Source organism: Entelurus aequoreus, linkage group LG08 (genome assembly GCF_033978785.1).
Source record: "Entelurus aequoreus isolate RoL-2023_Sb linkage group LG08, RoL_Eaeq_v1.1, whole genome shotgun sequence".
NCBI lineage: Eukaryota > Metazoa > Chordata > Actinopteri > Syngnathiformes > Syngnathidae > Entelurus > Entelurus aequoreus.
Window position 1 is genome coordinate 16,495,266 of NC_084738.1, and position 20,159 is coordinate 16,515,424.

General features: G+C 37.3%; 1 protein-coding gene and 1 long non-coding RNA gene across 2 annotated transcripts in view; one reads left to right on the top strand and one right to left on the bottom strand.

The window, feature by feature from the left end:
* Positions 1–4,787, top strand: part of ngfrb (nerve growth factor receptor b) — a 73,690-nt gene extending 68,903 nt beyond the window's left edge. Inside the window, exon 6 of the mRNA XM_062055714.1 lies at positions 1,166–4,787. Coding sequence (XP_061911698.1) covers positions 1,166–1,503 — 338 coding nt within the window. The 3' untranslated portion in view covers positions 1,504–4,787. The remainder of the gene's footprint in view (positions 1–1,165) is intronic.
* LOC133655491 (uncharacterized) overlaps positions 1–20,159 on the bottom strand; it is a 92,678-nt gene that overhangs the window by 56,281 nt on the left and 16,238 nt on the right. Inside the window, exons 2-5 of the long non-coding RNA XR_009827005.1 lie at positions 15,061–15,162; positions 6,185–6,309; positions 3,937–4,029; positions 1,684–1,756 (exon numbers count right to left, since the gene is read on the bottom strand). This is a non-coding gene — a long non-coding RNA (uncharacterized LOC133655491). The remainder of the gene's footprint in view (positions 1–1,683; positions 1,757–3,936; positions 4,030–6,184; positions 6,310–15,060; positions 15,163–20,159) is intronic.

Below are 20,159 nucleotides of genomic sequence, written 5' to 3' on the forward strand. Positions count from 1 at the left end.
AAATATTTTAAAGTTTTCATTATTCTATGAGAATGTGTAAGGTCTCCAAGCTATTTAGTTTAACAGAAATGAACTTACTTTATTTCACCTATTTGAGACAAAGAAAGTAATTGCTGAAAAATGTCTAAGATTTAAAAATTTGACATTTTTATATTTTTAGATGAAAGAAATTCATCTAAGATAATTTTGCTATGTATTTTAGGTATATTCTAGTACAAAAATTTGTATTACCTTTTTCCCTTTGTATTTTTTTTAAAATTCGCATTCTAATTGCATAATTTGACATTTTAACATTTCTACGCTGTTTTGCTTTTTTTTAGATAGTACATTTAAAATAAATGTTTTTTTATTTTCTAATTATTATACATTTATACATTTTCTTTTAATTCTACATTTATCGTTGTTTAACTCAGGGGTCCTCATGGAGAAAAATCTACTCCCAAGTGGGCCGGACTGGTAAAATCAAGGCACGATAACTTAAAAATAAAGACAACTTCAGATTGTTTCATCTGTTTAAAAATAGAACAAGCACATTCTGAAATTGTACAAATCATAATATTGTTGGGTTTTTTTTTACACTTACATGTTGCGCTTAATAGTATTCTATCTTTATTTGTCGTTATTTATATTTTCTGAATACATTATGTGATAATGTTCATCAGTCAACTCATTGGTGTTAATTTTCAATCTATCAAGATAAAAAATATCAAATTCAAATTACAGTATGTTATTTATGTAGTTTGATCATTTTCCTCGACTGATGTACTAACATCATGTGGTTTATTGTGTACATATGTAGCATCATCTACATAGATACAAAGAATCGCTATTGCGACATCTAGTGGACACATTTAGAACAGCAGTTTCTTTCATTCCAAAATTTTGGCTCATTTTTATACTTAGCAAACTCATCCTGTTCACGGGCCTGATCCGTCCCGTGGGCCGTACGTTTGACACCCCGGTTTTAACTACAATTTACTAGCAATAGCATTTTTTATGTTTTATTTTTTCAGTAATTTTATGTTTTATGTATTCATTATATAATTAATAATATTTAGATTTAGATTTAAATTAATTAATATTTTATTCTAATATTATTACATTATATGTATTCTTTTCTGTATATTTTTTTCCTAGATATTGATGACATTTTGTCTTGACACAGTGGTGACCATGGACGAGGACCCCTGCTTGCTCGTCCCCCTGCACACCAGAGAGAAAGTGGAGCAGATGCTGTTCAGGGGCGGCGAAGGGGACGACTGCAACATGGAGGAGGACTGGTGCAACCTAGCAGGCCTGCTGGGCTATGAGGACGAACGTATCGCCACCTTCCGCCAGGGGGAGCACCCCGTGCGCGCGCTCTTGTCCGACTGGGCGACCAAGGACTGTGCCAGCGTGGACGCCTTGTGCACGGCGCTGCGCAAGATCAACCGCAACGATGTCGCCCAGAGTCTGGCGCTCAGCCCAACCGCCCCGAAACCCACCGCCACTTCCGTGGTGTGAATTTAGGATTAAATAAAGCAGATGGAGCTTTTTATTTTTAGTGTGTGCACACGCAAGGAAATGAGCTTTTTTGCAAATTGAATTCAATCTGTAATCATTCCAATGTGGATGTGTCCGCGCACTTCTGACTTTTACTGACTTTCTCGTTGTACCAAAGATGTGTTAAAAGTCAGGCCTAACCTTATTTAGTGTACATTGTAGCCCGGCCTGCCTGGACCGGATGAGGCCTCCATCCCACCCAGTGTCTGGATCCCTGCAAGCGTGACAAGCAGAGGAAGGATGTTTGGATTATGTCATATGGACCTCTTTCCATGAGGAATAAACTTTGTCCAAAGTGACCTTTGCACACTTAAGTGGTGCCCTCAAACACACCATATACAACACAGTGAAGGACATTGAACTCATCGTGTATAATGTAGACAACACACACAAACATATACTGTAGGTCCACACTATGTAACCATGCATGCTTGTTATATAAAACACACACACACACACACACACATTCTTGTATTTTTTACCTTCTTGAGACCTCCGAAAAATGCCTACCTCTTTAGGACCACCCCTTCTAGATATATAAAGATTTGTATTTACAACATTAATAATATATACACTACCGTTCAAAAGTTTGGGGTCACCCAAACAATTTTGTGGAATAGCCTTCATTTCTAAGAACAAGAATAGACTGTCGAGTTTCAGATGAAAGTTCTCTTTTTCTGGCCATTTTGAGCGTTTAATTGACCCCACAAATGTGATGCTCCAGAAACTCAATCTGCTCAAAGGAAGGTCAGTTCTGTAACGAGCTAAACTGTTTTCAGATGTGTGAACATGATTGCACAAGGGTTTTCTAATCATCAATTAGCCTTCTGAGCCAATGAGCAAACACATTGTACCATTAGAACACTGGAGTGATAGTTGCTGGAAATGGACCTCTATACACCTATGTAGATATTGCACCAAAAACAAGACATTTGCAGCTAGAATAGTCATTTACCACATTAGCAATGTATAGACTGTATGTCTTTAAAGTTAAGACTAGTTTAAAGTTATCTTCATTGAAAAGTACAGTGCTTTTCCTTCAAAAATAAGGACATTTCAATGTGACCCCAAACTTTTGAACGGTAGTGTACATACTATGCAAATGTAAAAAATGTAAGCTTTTAGGTTTTTTTTGTTGTTGAATTTTTGGTTTGTAATTGTTTTTTAATCGTCATTATTTACTTAAAGTTATTACAGTATGTCTCTATGTACATATTTAGTTTATTTTTTTAATTAATTTTGGCCAAAGGGGGCACACTTGTTATTAGATATGTTGGCCAGAGGGGGAGCACTCCAAATGTTTACACACACTTGTTATTTCATATGCTGACCAGACGGGGAGCACTTTTAAAACCGACACACAGTCAATTTGAAAAAATCCCTCCTTTTTGGGACCACCTTAATTTTGATAGATTTTACCACCAGGTGTGCAAATGAGACATTCTCTATTAGATGCAATGGTTTTCCGTATGGCGACCATGATTTATGTCCTGACTTGTTCACCGGTCCTTATATGGAAGGTACTTTTCCTTGTTGGTGTCTCAAGAAGGGTAGAAATACAAGTACACACACACACACACACACGCACACAAAACTTTTAAAAAATAAAATGTTTTTTAAATTTTATTTACATAAATCACAGATTGCTAATCAATCTAATACAATAGAATAGAACAAGCCCAACTCCAACCCAATCTAAGCGTTAAAATACTTAAGATAAGAAATTACAAAGCAATTGAGAAGACATACAAATAAAATAGTGAATTAAACACGACACAAAAAAAGGAAAAGCGACAATGAATGAAAGCAACAGTATTAATAATATCAATAATATCAATAATAGTTGTTTAATGTATGTAATCCAAAAATTGCAAAAAAAAATATAAATGTTTTCCTTTATCAACGATTCTTGAAAATGATGCATCGATTTAGAATTAGAATAAATAAAAATCGCGGTTTGGATATAAATAGACTTTTTGAGCACCCCTAACAGATATTAGTTTTATGAGTATTAGAAAAACTAAGTTGCCAAGTCCCAAAGCCGTTGTTCAACCAATCTGGCTAAAAGTTTACACACAAGTTTGTTGGTCCCCGCAAGGCATGTGCCAGGTTTTGTGGAGTTTTGACAAAACACCTAAAAGTCACAGTGGAGACTTTAAAACTGCAGTAGACTGACTCAATAGCACCTCTGCTGGTTGCAGCCAAGTACTGCCCTCAAATTATTTCAGATTTCAAATATTCTTTACTGTCCATATTTCCGGACTTCATCTCCATCCCTAGTGTAAGCAGCAGGAGTTTATGAATGATTGTCTGCTATACAATAAACAGTGACACATAAAACGCATGCAAAAACAATAGCCAGCTTCAAAAAAAGAACACACCAAATGCACTTACTGTATGATCAGGATGCAAAACAGGTTTTCCTCTCCTCTCTGCCTCCTTTCTCAGGGTAAATGGAGTGATTGTGTCGCCACTTTAACACAGCCTCTAAGGAACACAACATTGACACAAGTCAGTGTGATGTACACAAACGTTTAATAACATAATCAAACTCTTTTAGCTTTAAGCACGCATTCCATTCAGTTTATACCATGTGATTTAAATATGCTGACCGGGGGGACACCCGGCACCTCTTTTCTTTTGTTGAAGGAGCCAATGTGACATGTATGTCCTAATTGTTACCAATAGCTTAGTGTTCTTTAAAATGAAGGTGTTATGTTATTTTTTTCATTGTTATTCTCTTCAATGTAGCACTTCTATGTGTCAAAAGTCCGTTTACATGTTGCAGGTTGTGTGGTGATGTTGTACAGAGCATTTAGTTCATTTCTTGTAAATACCAAACTCCAGCAGGGAGGAGCTAAATGTACACTATATGGATTTAAGTTACAGGAAATATAATGGGACAAATATAAAAAATGACAACGCATGCATGCTGTGCGGTACAAATACTAAAGCCTCCTTTTTTGACTGTACTATAATAACATGAGCGTGTCCTCCCTGGACACTTTGAATTTCTCTGGACAGTATTTGTTTTTGGAGCAAGAGGTTGTACAGTCGTGAATATGTCATGAATTTGCACTTGAGCGTGTTATAGGGATTATGCAAATGAGGGGAGCGCTTGATGGCGGTGACTGAACATGTACAGACAGCTCTGACACTCACTGAATGTTCCTTCTATACTAACTAACTAACGCATAATACTGTATTATACCTAATGTGAATTGGAGAGGTTCTTAAAATAATAAAGCTCATGAATACACTCATGTTGTCATCGTGTCTATGGAAATACAGTAAGAAGTTTACATACAGTGCACTCATGACAATTATGAATTTGCGCTATTTTTTTACAGGATTATACGACTTCAGTGATTTTAAAAAACAAGAATGGGAAATACAGTGACAACAACCTTTTGGACTAATTCTCGCAAAAAATTTGCCCGTCTTCTTGTAGGAAACATGGTTGGATTCGTGGCACGGATCTGGATTTTAAAGCATGGAGACTTTACGACAAAATTGTGTGATTACTCTTTTTAATCTGGTATGCATGTTGTTTTATTATCTATCCATACATCATGCAATCGTTAAGTGTGCAATATGTATAATTTAATACTCATTTTTAGTGTGACTTTGGTTGCTGTAAGTAAAAGTCTGCACTGCAACCGCATCCTTTCCCCATCGTGGGATAAATAAAAGTCTATCCCAGGGATGTCCAAACCTTTTGACTTGGGGGCGGCATTTGGCAAAAAAAAAAATTTGGCCGGGGGCCCAAAGCCGACTGCATGTAAGAGACAATATATTTACCATATACATATACTGTATATATGTACATATGATATTAATATTATGGATATATCTCAAGGATTAATAAAGTATTTCAGACTCTGATAATTAATAATTAATATAATTGCCCGAATGCAGCTGATATAGGCACCAGCACCCCCCACGACCCCAAAAGGGACAAGCGGTAGAAAATGGATGGATGGATGGATGGTTATTACCGTATTTTCCCAACCATAAGGCGCACCGGACTATAAGGCGCACTGCCAATGAATGGTCTAATTTTGATCTTGTTTCATTTATAAGGCGCACCGGATTATAGGGCGCATTAAAGGAGTCATATTATTATTATTATTTTCTAAATGTAAAACACTTCCTTGTGGTCTACATCAGTGGTCCCCAACCACCGGGCCGTGGATCGATTGATACCCACAAGAAATAAAAAAATAAAAAAAATAAAAATTATTTAAATTTTTTTATTAAATCAACATTAAAAAACACAAGATACACTTACAATTAGTGCACCAACCCAAAAAACCTCCCTCCCCCATTTACACTCATTCACACTCATTCGCACAAAAGGGTTGTTTCTTTCTGTTATTAATATTTCTGGTTCCTACATTATATATCAATATAGATCAATACAGTCTGCAGGGATACAGTCCGTAAGACCACATGATTGTATTTTTTTACGACAAAAAATAAATAAATTACCATACTTCCCTCCCAGAATGTTAGAAATGTAAAAAACTAATTTGGAAACACCCTAAGGCCCAGATGCTTTATCACGGCGTCTCGTAACCGTATCTTGGACACCGCTAATGTAAGTGAATATTTTGCCACGCTTTGCTGTCACAATTTGTACCTGTGATTCCTTGGCCATGTCAAGCGGACAGCAGCCGCCTGTGGTTGGGGCACACTGGCACCAGAGACCGGGGAGGAATGTCCCTACTTCGTGTCACATGGCTGCTACCGCCGCAAGAAGCTCTCCTGTGTTGTCATAACAAATTGAGTAATCAAACAAACAGTCATAGTATTTTGTATCCTTTTTGATCGCGCTGGCATGTTTAAAAGTAAAAGATCGCATTCAAACAAATATTACATAATTTTTTTGAAGTTTGAAGTTTATTTTGAACATTAATACATCATATATTTTACATATGATACTTGTATCAATTGTCACATGAAACGCTAACCAGGCTCATGTGAGCAGGACGACCACATTTTGTTGTAAATTACACAAATTATATTTATGTTGGAAGTATTCAGAGTCACTCGCCTCTTATAAAGTTTCCATGATTTTCCAAATAGTGAAGTGCCTAAATTTTTTCCATGATTTGTTATTGCGCACAACGTGCTGAGCTCAAGCACATGGGTACTTTCAATGTGGTTTGCATATTTATAAGGGGGCGTGACCTGGGCGGGGTCTAGGGTACGCAGCCAATTTAAATTTGATTGGGTTATAAAAAAAAATGTGCTTGGATTTGTGCATGCATACACTTAAATACATTTACATTTTTACTTGTTTTTTGGATTTGAACGTATGTGTATTTTTAGTAGGAAATCCACGCAACTCCTATTTATTACATGAGGTCCCTGGTCTTACTCACTAGCATTAACTTATAGCGAGATATCGACATAACTTTGTTTTCCAACCATGGGAAGGAAGAAAGTAAGTGCGAAGGACATTACTGAGCAGAAGACGTGGTCTTATTATTTGAATTAAAGAAATAAATCATCAAAAACATGACCGAACGTGTCGCCAATGGGATTGTGCTGAAAATCGTAATTTCCCTTCGGGGATTATTAAAGTATTTCTGATTCTGATTCTGATTCAATTGGAGCGTATCACTGCTAGTCTGTGCCATGCTGAAGCAAAATGAGCAATGCCAGTCAAAATAATTTCAAAACAGCTGACATTTTTGTACATGAAAACATGGAAAAGCTGCTGATGGTGTGTTTGACGGAGAAGCAGCTGGAAGGAGATACTGTAGAAGTCCGTTCTCCAAGGTAAATGCTGCACATTTTTATTACGTTGTTTCATAAAACTACTTTTTTTGTTAGTACCAATGATTGTCACACACACACACTAAGTGTGGTGAGATTATCCTCTGCATTTGACCCATCCCCCTCACCCCCTGGGAGGAGAGGGGAGCAGCGAGCAGCAGCGGTGGCAATCATTTTTGCTGATTTAACCCCCAATTCCAACCCTTGATGCTGAGTGCCAAGCAGGGAGGTAACATGTCCCATTTTTATAGTCCTTGGTTTAGTAGTTCATTCTATTGTATTCTTAAATTTATTCTTTTTAAAAGGCCTTTTACGTGCTAAAATTGTGCTGTTTTGGGGTCAAGTACCAATTAAATTGATTTCAAATAATTTCAGTGGGAGACATTGATTTGAGATACAAAAGAAATAATCATTTCAACATTATTGCCTCAAGTCAGAAAAGCCCCTGTGGCATGTAATCCTAGCCAAACAAGACTCAAGAGGGGGCTAAAGTAGCAAGAAGCAGTTCACGCTTCACGCATGTGCTGGCGCTGGAAGACAAACAGTCCGTCAAGTCAATTAAGTCCACGGAGTGACACGAGAAGCTAATGGCGCATGAAACGAACCACACTGGCAACATTTGCCCTCGCAGCTGCTATATTATTCCAAAGTCACCATGGGGTTAAGTTAGACTTAAATCCCAATAGCCGGGACCGCTTTCGGAAGTCAGCCCGGTTCCAAATGGGAAACACATTCACGCTCGGAACCTCTAGTGGGTCGTTAGCGAGGAATGTTGGACGTGTGAAGGGAACCATGTGTGTGCAAGAGCGAGAGCACGTAGGCCGTGTTGAGTTCAGGTGAAGACCTTTTACTTGATTCTCACGTTTGTAGGAGAACATCGGCTCAACTCACTTGCAGACTCCGACGGGGTTGCATCATTATTGACTGGCCAAATAGACTGAAAGGGCATGGTTTCAAGAAGACAAATAATAGAGAAAAATAAATAAACAGTTGACCCAGTAGACACAAGACATTGATACAACCTTGATTATACATACATGTCCTTTAAAACTGACTTTGAAACAACGTTGCAAAATAATTTGTAAATTGAGACAACGTTGATGTCCAACGTTGGATCCACGTTGTTGGTTGGGAAATGAGCAAATTTCAATGGTCAAATCAACGTCACAGCCTGACATGGAATAAACGTCTATCAAAAAGCATGTTGTTTCAAAATTGTATTTGTGTTGTAGAATATTGGTTGGGAAATGATCAAATTTCAAGAGTCAATTATACGTCAGAACCCAACATTGATTAAACGTCGTCACAAGCAATGTTCCCTCTAAGGTGCGCGCCTGTGCAATTGCGCACTGCTCAAGCGTCCTCTGCGCACGGCAAATCTATGCCACGCACAAAATCAAATAAAAAAATAAGCGCATAACAATTTTCTACACAAGGGCACTACAGAGAAAACAGTTTTCGTCATCATTGTTAAAATATTGTAACGTCTGTCGAGACGCTTTGAGGACATGAATTCCATCCATCACTTTACTGAGCAAAACTCTTTATTGTCGGCCATAAACACATCACCAAAACATTAGTAAAAAAATATATATCTAGCAAAACTGGTCATTTTCTGCAGTACAAACCAGACTAAAAGCATCTTTGTTATATCAACAACAGCCGCTCGCTCTCTCACTTGCACCAACACATGCACATATGGCACTTAGCCAGTGATGCGTTTATAGCCACACAAAAAGTCGGACAACTCCAACACCACACATAAAGTGTCATTCCAGGTCGTTACACTATGATTTACCAATCAAATGTGTGCTTATTCTAGTGTCATTTATTAGGAATCTTAATTTATAAATATTAATCATGAAATGCTGTTAGTATATTAAATAAATACTAATAAAAATATATTTTTCACAAACAGGAAGTTGCAGGAATGTACACATGATCCCCTGCTTACTTCTCATTGTGCAACATGTGAATGTTTTAATGGCAACTAAATGCAATGTCTGAAAGGGGTACAAATTATTTCCAAAGCAGGACCTCCACCCAGACAAACAATACAAGTACACAGTTCATGAAAAACAATACTTTTTGTTATTGTCATTGTAAGTGGGCCTAAACACTTATATTAGAAAATAATCTCATGGAAATGACTGATGTCATTTGATTATAATAATAAGAGAATGTTGTCTGTCTAGCTGTGTTGGCCCTGCGATGAGGTGGGGACTTGTCCAGGGTGTACCCCGCCTTCCGCCCGAATGCAGCTAAGATAGGCTCCAGCACCCCCCGCGACCCCGAAAGGGACAAGCGGTAGAAAATGGATAGATGGATGGAGATTGAACTTGTTATTTAGTCAGGTTTGGGACAGGTGTGCTGCCGGTGTAGCCACGGTGTGCACGTTTGATGTTGCTCACATGGGCTCCACTGAATACTCAGGGAGTTTTTGCGTTTGCTCACACACATGAAAAATTAGAGGTGGTCACAAGGCATGTTGTTTCAACGTTAGGTTTGAGTTGCTCAACGTCAGGACCTAATTCAACAAGTTCTCAACGTTGTTTTAATGTCTTGTGTCTAGGGGGAAGAGGTTAAAGAAAAAACTCTTTGGAACATTAAAATTACAGTGTATTAATATTAGCACAGCAGTATTTATTTGTTCTTAAAAAAAAAAAATCATATATACTTTCACACAAAAATTCCCTCTGCAGGCTATTGTAATATTCAATTAGATTTCGGTGTGATTCCACACATTGTTAAAACATTATTTCACTTTAAAAAAAAATGTAGGTCAGATTTGAAAGGTTGCTTTTGTTTATTTTATGTTATTTAAAAACGGGAAAAAAAATATCTTTTTTAAAATGTATTTAAATTATCAGATAAATAATGCAATATATATAATAATACATGTTCCTGCTGTTAAGTAATATATACATATTAATATATTAAAAATATTCCTATAAGAGGTTTTAAAAAGATGAAATAAATTGTTTTTAAATTGATCATTTAAAAAGGTTCTTTCTGTTGAGTCATTCAAATTAATTGAAAAAATGTTAATAGGTCCGTGTACCTTCCGTTCATTCTATTTCCAATTCTTAAACGCAAATCAAAAAACAAAATTTGGGCCATTTTTCGATTGTTATTATATATGGCAGATTTAAAAACAAACAAAAAAAGGGTTAATTTTCATTAAAATATTGCCATAAAATTGGATTTTGTGCTGTTTTCCCTTTATGGATTTTAATTTTCCAGATAAACACAAATATCGAATATACATTCATCCAAAATGCAAAAATGCGTGGTTATCTGTGCAATTACAAATTGAACCGGAAGCAGTATTTTAGCTTTTCCTTTGCGTTTAGCATGTTTTTAGCATAACGGTAATATCTTTGTTCAGCAGGAGTCCTATTGTCGTTTTAAATCACTAAATCACCAAATGATTCCCGAGCGTGGTGCACGCTGCTGCTCACTGCCCCCCTCACCTTCCAGGTGGTGAACATGGGGATGGGTCAAATGCAGAGGACACATTTCACCACACCCAGTGTGTGTGTGACGATCGTTGGGACTTTAACTTAAACTTTATTGTCGTTCTAAAAAAGTGTCATTAAATAGTTGTTCAACTTTTGTTTCAAAAATGAAAATAGAAAAAATGGCCCAAAATTTTGTTTTTGGATTTGCATTTATGAATTTGAAATGGTATGAACGGAAGGTACACGGACCTTAATAAAATAATTTAAAATATATTACCATTGTTTGTAATATATGACTTAATACAATTGTATTACAAGATCGAGATAATATTTAATTAATAAATAATTAACAATTAAATGTTTTTCAATTATGATTCCCTATCACAATCTTCTTTGGAACTTGTGGATCTGTGTACCTTCTGTTCATTCTATTTCCAATTGTGAAACGCAAATCAAAAAACTAAGTTTTTTGATTTTTACTATATATGGCAGATTTGAAAACAAACAAAAAAGGTAGATTTTCATTAAAATATTGCCATAACATTTTATTTTGTGCTGTTTTCCTCTTATGGATTTTAATTTTTCCAGATCAACACAAAATTCCAATTCATGTTTATCCAAAATGCAAAAATGTGTTTTCTGTGTAATGACAAATTGAACCGGAAGCAGTATTTTAGCTTTTCCTTCGCGTTTAGCATGTTTTTAGCATAACGGTAACACCTTTGTTCAGCAGGAGTCCTATTGTCGTTTAAAAAAAAGTGTCATAAAATAGTTGTCCAACTTCTGTTTCAGAAATAAAAACAGAAAAAAATGGCCAAAAATTATTTTTTTGATTTGCATTGTCGAATTCGAAATCGAATGAACGGGAGGTACACGGACCCTTCTGCTTTGTTAAAAAGAATCTATTGATTTTTATTATTTTATATTTAAGTTATAAATCAATTAACCATTAACCATAATATGCAGATATTTCCAGTTGTGTAATGTTGATTTACGGTCACTTTTGTGACTCAGCATAACATTTTTACTTATTTTTTCACGTCAAATCACCTCTGGGATATGAAAGGGGAAGGTAAGACCCCCTCGGGGGCGTGTGAAATGAGACATGTCGCGGGAGCTATCGTTGAAAGATTTGTTCAAGTCAGAATAACACACACTGACATCTCCAGGGAGGGGTTAAAAAACCAAGGAGGTTGCAGATTGCTTGTTTTGTTTTTAAGTGGCCACAAGATTAGGTACACTGTCATAATAAAAATGGAACTAGTCCAAAAGATGCTCATTTTAAGCTGTAAATCTCAAAGAGTTTAGCGTTTAAAGAGCGCACTGGGTGCATTTTGTGTTACAGCAGTCTAACCAAGCGGGACCACCTACTATTCAGCAACGGATGACTATTACAAACTGTCCATCCATAAAAAATCAAGTGGTGCGGTTCGTCCACTCGGCTTTTCCCGACTCTGCTTCTTGCTGGAAGAAGCAGAGCGGGAAGCTCCGACCGGCAACGCTGCCAATTAAGAAAAGAGTGATGAAATTATAACCGTGCTCCGAGCAAATGGATGGACGACTGGGTGGAGAGGAGAAGCGAGAAGGAGGGAGAGTCCACTCTGGAAATTCTATTAGGGCCGTGTACTGTAACACAGCCTTTGGACTCATCTGTCAGCGGTTGGAAGTTGTGCAAGCTGGTGAAGCTGAAGCTGACAGCGTCACCTTTTGACAACACATGACAAATCGCATGGATATCACCGTGTACATTTCTGAATACCGTTGTCACATATGCACAGTGGTGTGCCGTCAAGGCCAGCAAGGCCTTCCCCGCTGGCCTATCATGATCACAATTAAAGATAAAAGTATTTTTTTATTTTCTTTCCCTAAATATCTAAAAGTATTCATATTCTCTTCCTGTCATATTATGCTCCTTCCAGCGCTGTTGTTTTTAGTTTATAGAGTTTTTATCCAATCAGAATTCAGCTAGCTTATGTTGCCATGCTGTACCAAATCTGCCTAGATCCCTCAGAATCAACAATGTGGGCGTCCGTGCACTGTAAGTGAACGGGGACATACAGTGATAGACAGTTGCAATAGCCAATCAGATCACGCGTTGTTGTCAGTAAGGCCTTCTAGATGGCATAAGGCAGATATATAGTCATGTTATGAGCTAGGTAACATAAGAACTCCATTACCCGGCATGCCACAGTAGTGAAGAGTATGCGCAGTAGCCCTGTTTGGTTGTTGAATGTAGACATGCCGGCAGCGGGATGTTTTTGATGAGCACGCTGTGGAGTAAACTTTAAGAACTCAGTCAACTCGCCTCGTCTGCATCTTTTATGATTAGACAAGACAACACATATATTTGCAAGGCCATTTTCAAGAAGGATATTTAAAGAGAAACTACATCTTGTGAGACGAAGCTAGCTAGATGTGAGTTCGGATGTTTTATTTCTTTATTTTTTCACGTTTAAAATGTTTTTTGCAATTTTAATTTTGACAGTATCACATAAGATTTGTTTTAATTGCTGATACGGGTTTATTGATTTTTAAATGCGCCAGAAAATAACCCGTTTTGTACAATGCCCAGTAGTGCGTAAATGTGTTTCTGTATAGTATTTCTCCAGCAATATTTCAACAACAATAATATTCTTTGGAACTTTTGCTTGGTTATAAAAAAATAAAAAAATTGTCGCTGTAATGATACAGACAAACCATAACCAAGAGTTATGTTAATAATATATCACTTATATGAAAAATCTTATTTTCAACCTAAATTTCCCTATGAAGGCTATTTTTCCATTAGATTTTGTTGTGATTAAACACATTATCAAAAAAATATTTCATTAAAAACAATAAAAGACAAATACAAATTAGCACAAATTTGAAATTGTTTTGTTATATATTTTTAAAGAGATGAATGTATCATATTTTTAATTCAAATGATTAAATAAATAATACATAAAAAAGGAGTGTTTATGAAAAAACGAACGGCATAAAAAAAACAAAAAACGCAGGCAGACATCAAAACAAATCAATTTAACTTGTTTTAATCATCTCCTTAGTTATCCAGCAGCTATAAAATTATGAAACAATATTTCATTTGACAGTCCAAATACAGTATATAGGCATGCACACGGATGGAGGATTCTCTCTCTATTGTCTTTGCTGTGTGATCGCCTCTTTCTCACCGCCGTTTGTGCTTAACTGTGCCAGTTGCACATACTTTCGAGAACAGTTGATAAGTCTTGATAAATCACATTGTGAGTTCTAAATGATTATATTCTCCTGCCAGTATTGCGGGGCATAGTAATGATCAGCATATATTCTGCATATTCATGAAGACAGACACGCTAAATCAGGGGTGTCAAACTAATTTTAGCTCAGGGGCTGCATGGAGGAAAATCTGTGCCCACGCGGGCTGGACTATTAAAATCATGGCATTAAAACTAAAAAATAAAGACAACTTCAGATTGTTTTCTTTGTCTTACTTTGGCCAAAAATAGAACAAACACATTCTGAAAATATTACAATAAAAATATAGAAAAAAATATGAAGGAAAGAAGAAAGTGAATGAATGTTTATAACTGAATACATTTACATATGCATAAAAATGTGTTTTATTTTGTTTTGTTTTTTAAATGTAAAAAGTAACATTCATGACAACCTTTTTCCAAAACACAATATAGGATGTGAGGTATAACAAGATAATGCATACATTTTTACAAAAAAGTTAACCCCAAAAATTTACTGTGGGACCTCATTTTTATGACTTGATGGGGCCCCTGGGACCCCATTTTGGGAAAATTCCTAGCGCCAACACTGATGGCGTATTGGTGCTTGCCAAACGGCAGCAGCCGTATGTGGCCTGCGGGCCGGTTCCAATACTAATCAAATATCATCCCGGGGGCCATAGATAATTTATTTGCGGGCCTTGACACCCCTGTGCTAAATGGATAAGAGACAAATCAGCTAGTAAATCAGTTTCCACGTATTTATTGCACGCAAACGCATAAGTGTGCTCACATGGAGAAGTATACTCAGGACACCAGTAGTGGGGAGTGTACCACCCTCAATAGGCGCCATCTTGGCTACATAGTGGAAGGGGAGAGGCTAAAAGAGTGGTTGCAATTCAAATCTAATAAGAAGGAAAGGAAGCGGATTTATATTGCTATCGTCCTTTTCCTGTAAGTGGCACAGCACTACACTGTCATCGTTTGCGCACTTGAGAACTAAGTACGCAAGTGTACATAGTATATATACTGAAGTGTACTGATGGAAATATTGTCACCTGGGGGGATAGCAGGTGCACTCGTCCTCACATTTTTTTGCTTCTTCACTCCCTTGCTTCGTCAGGCTGGATGAGGCCCACGGAAACGTTCACTATCACGACCTAAGATAGAATGATCATGTTATTTCACTGATGAGAGCAGACACAAAGCTCCTCTCCCCCTCCCGGACTCCACCCCCAGTCTCTCCAACTTGTGTCGGCCGCAGGTCAGATCACTGATAGAGTCGGACAACGTCACGGTGACACCACCGCACCCCCTGTGCCCTCCTGCCTGCACGACCTCTGCTGGTTTGGGGACATTCCGGAGGCTTCTGTCAAAGAGCTGCCATTTTCAGATGACAGACAGGGCGCAAACCAGCACAGACACGTTCTTTAACATTCCGAAATGAGGGAATCTTTGAAAATGTGATTTGGGGCCGCAGTTGAAAAGAAAAATAAAGTTGTTTCGAGCCAACTGGACCAGATAGACGGCTTATAGTGACATTTAAACAAATAATTGTGTACTGTGTTTGTATAGACCAGAAGGATTTGTCCTTTCTTTCACTTTATAAGTATTAGCAAAATTTATGTTGACATTTCTCTGCTGTTTGCTTCATACGATTGGTCTAAGTCAGGGGTGTCAAACTCATTTCATCTTAGGCATGGAGGAAAATCTATTTCAACGTGGGCCGGCCTGATAATATCATGGCATAATAATTTAAAAATAAAGACAACTTCAAACATTTTGTTTTTCTTTGGGCAAAAATAGAAGAAGCACATTCTTAAAATGTACATATTACGACTGATCCTCTTGGCAAAACACTTCAAGTTCGATGAAAATTCTGAGGGGAAAAATGGTGCAGTTTCCAAAACACCATGAAGACCACAATGAACTTAGACTTTGTCTCAGTGTTTTTACAAAGCCATTAAACTTTAAGCACTTTCTATTCAACATTCTCATGTTGGCAGTTCACCATTAAAGACGTGTTTGGAAAAATAATCGAGTGTTTCCTCAAATCGCCACATTGGTGACATCTACAACTGCCACAACACATTAATTTATCATCCACCAAATATTACATCCATCCATCTATCCATTTTCTACCGCTTGTCACTTTCGGGGTTGTTGGAGCCTATTTCAGCTGCATTCGGGCGGAAGGCAGGGTATACCCTAGACAAGTCGCCACCTCATCGCAGGGCCAACACAGATAGACAGACAACATTCACACTCACATTCACACACTAGGGCCAATTTAGTGTTGCCAATCAACCTATCCCCAGGTGCATGTCTTTGGAGGTGGGAGGAAGCCGGAGTACCCAGAGGGAACCCACGCAGTAACGGGGAGAACATGCAAACTACACACAGGAAGACCCCGAGCCCGGGATCGAACCCAGGACCTTCGTATTGTGAGGCACATGCACTAACTCCTGTTCCACCGTGCTGCAATTATAACATAAACAAAACAATTGTATAAAAACATGACACCATAATAGCCGGATGAAAGATAACACAACTATAAACTTAACCAATGTGAACATGGTAGATTTCTGTATGAAATAAAACAGAACAAACAAAAGTAGTAACACATTTTTTTTTACAATGGACTTCAGTGTGCACATCGCGCCGTCAACCAATTGCGAGCGCTGCACGGAACTCTAACTACAAAGATCAAGTTGACTTAAGTCTTTGCATCTTACCGTTTTGTTATTTTATCCGTTAAGTGTGTAATTTACAATAAAATAAGGTATTGTGCGTCTCTACAGCATTAGTCTGCAATTAGCCACAACAGGAGCCGCCAATTGTTTGCTCCTGCACTGATTGGAGTAGCGGCAGCCAATCCAGAGGGCGCTTAAAGTCAGTTGACACGTCATCTTAAACAGTGTGATGTGTGACATGAGTTACACTTGACTTGCTATTGCTACATCTAGTGAACACATTTGGAACAGCAGTTTCTTTCATTCAAAAATTGCAGCTCATTTTTATACTTAGCAAACTCATCTTCCGGGCCACAGGCCGGATTAAACCTGCCGTACCTTTGACACCCCTGGTCTGAGTCGAACTAACAGTAGCTTTGATCGGTGGACGTTACATTTTCAGAGGCATGCGATGTGACAATGTTCTTCTGCCATTCGTAGTATTAGACAAATAATACAAAATTTACTCAATTCGTCAATTCGCTCCATTTTAAACTCTCCCTCCCACAAAGCCCGATCATTATATTTACACGGATTTTACCCATTTGTATGTTTGCACCTTAATAATGTATATACATTTTTTTTAATCATAACAATGTATGTACTACAAAAGTATAATTTAGTTCCCATATTCCCATCATAGCCTGTATATCTATTGTATATATTATTCTCTATTCATTACATCTAGTTTGTGTATATCTAAATACTTAGATAATTTATTATGTACATGCATGAATAATTCTGTATACTAATTATGCACTTCTGGATTTGATGCTAAATCACATTTCATTACCCTGTATTCTTTTCTGCATGTGTAATGACAATAAATTGAACCTAATCCTAATACTTAATAAATAAATAGCTAAAAAGAAATATATAAATTAATGCCCAATTAATAAATGACAACTAAACACCTTTTTAATAAAAGGTTAAATAGTGATAAGAAAAACAAATATGAAATAGGAAAACAAATGAAGTCAAACAATGAAAATAATGCTGGATAAATAATAAAGTAATTGAAATGCAGATTAAACAAATAAATGATAAATACAAATCATTAAATAAATACAAAAAAGCAAAAATAATTGTTATTATTGCCAAATAAGTCAATGGCAACACATATTGGTACGTTTGAAAAAATAAAGTCAAATAAAGAAATAAATGCTGAATATATAAAATAAAAGTAATGCTACCCAACAAGTAAATTTTTAATTAAATAAATAAACACTAAAAAAAAAACTAAAATGCAGACTAAATACATACAGGATAAAACTAAATAAATACCAAATAGTATTCTGTGAATACTTAGCGAATGCACCGTAAATATCACACAAACGTCGTCATTGACTTTCTCTCTCTGAGTTTGCTGTTAATTAGAATGTGGATAAAAAGCCAACACTGCCTTGCATTTAGCATTGAGACATGTCCTTTGTGCCCAGCATCACCACCAAACCATATGTGCACCAGTCGCACAAACAGACTTTCATATTCATCAAGCCAATTAAAGCTTTTTCTGGATGTTTATCGGGGATTATTGTGAGCAATGTATGTGTTACCGGTTGTCTAATTGAGCTTTATGTGAAGCCACATCAAGTCCATGCACACAGGCCTGCCTCACAGATGTCAGCACCACACATGCTTTTAGTGCCACTTGGTAGAATTCAACCACCAAGCAACCTGTTTTCTTGAATTAAGTCTCTAACACTTGCGGAAAAACACTTTAATGCATGTTAAGAGTCTTTATGCATTTTGTGAGACGACAAACATGGCCGAATGTAAGGTTGTCCCCATACAATATTTTGGTACCGGTACCAAATTTTGTTTCATTACTTTTCTAAATAAAGGGGACCAGAAAAATGGCATTATTGGCTTTGGTTTTTTTTTTACAAAAGATCTTACGGTACATTAAACATGTGTTTCTTATTGCAATTGAACAACAATTTTGGCCTTAAATAAAATATCATTAATCAATCAATCAATGTTTATTTATATAAAATAGTGAACATACAAGACAACTTGTCTTTCAGTAGTAAGTAAGCAAACAAATGTGTCTGCTGACGTATGCAGTAGCATATTGTGTCATTTCTCATTCTATTATTTTGTCAAAATTATGAGGGACAAGCGGTAGAAAAATCGATGGAATATTAATCTACTTGTTTATTTACTGTTAATATCTGATTATTAACATGTTCTATCTACACTTCTGTTAAAATGTAATAATCACTTATTCTTCTGTTGTTTGGATACGTCACATTAATTTTGGATGATACTACAAATTTGGGAATCCATCCGATACCAAGTATAGTTTCAGGGTCATACATTGGTCATAATTAAAGTCCTCGTGTGTCCAGGCACATATTTCCTGAGTTTATAAACATAATATAATTTTTTTTTCAAGAAAAAAGATTGATGTAATCCCTTAGTATCATTACAGTGGACGTCAGGTGTAGATCCAACCATGGCATTTGTTTACATTGAGGAGCGCTAGCTTGTTGTTAGCGGTGAGCTATTGTATCCTCCTACGGTGCGTAGTGAAGCATGTTTAGCTATTCCTCGTCCTGCAGGCAGGGGCGGATTAAGAAATTTTGGCCCCCTGGGCCTGACATGGTCTTGGCCCCTCAACCCCCCGCGCGTGTGGGCGCACACACACGCACGCACTATGCAAGAAATACTGTATACTGTGAACAGACATGCACACTGTACTGTACAGAAGAGTGCACATACTGCACACACACTATTAGGTATACCACACAGACACTGACAAGCACAGGTTTCACACAGACACAGGGGGAGGGGATAAATGGCCTAAAAATAAACATTTTGGAAAATGATTACGCCCACTTCAGTGATGGTGCATTGGGTCATTTGAGAGATATTATGTATTGGAAGTTGGTAGCTATCATGAAATAAACCCCCCACCCCACCCAAAAAACTAAATCGGACATGATTTTTGCCCCCTTTTCCTCCCTTCTATCATTAAAAATAAAATAATATCTTAGGAAAACACTTTGGCATAACGGCAGCTGTGCAGCAAATTGAGGCTCAAAGTCTGTATCTATTTGTGGTTAAGCTTGAGGAGAAGGAGAAAGGTAAAATGATAACATGCATCGGAGAGCACCACAAAGAAAGGTGTAGGCCAGTTCATGGTACAAGGGCTGCATGCAGGTCAAGATAGCCCATTTCCAAGAATGCTATAGTGGCTGGACAGGCACTGGACATGTCCTGAACTCAGTGTCAGACGTGGCTGCCGAATACTTGGATGAAGTGAAGCAGCTGACAGATCTCATGCTGCCCCATCTGAAGACTGTCCTGGCCAGGCAGAGGATGGATGAGGAGACCTTCCCAATGGACCCTGTCAGTGAACAGGCTAGTAACATTGATGGCACCCCTGTGCACAACATTGGGATGGAGAGACAATGTGGCAA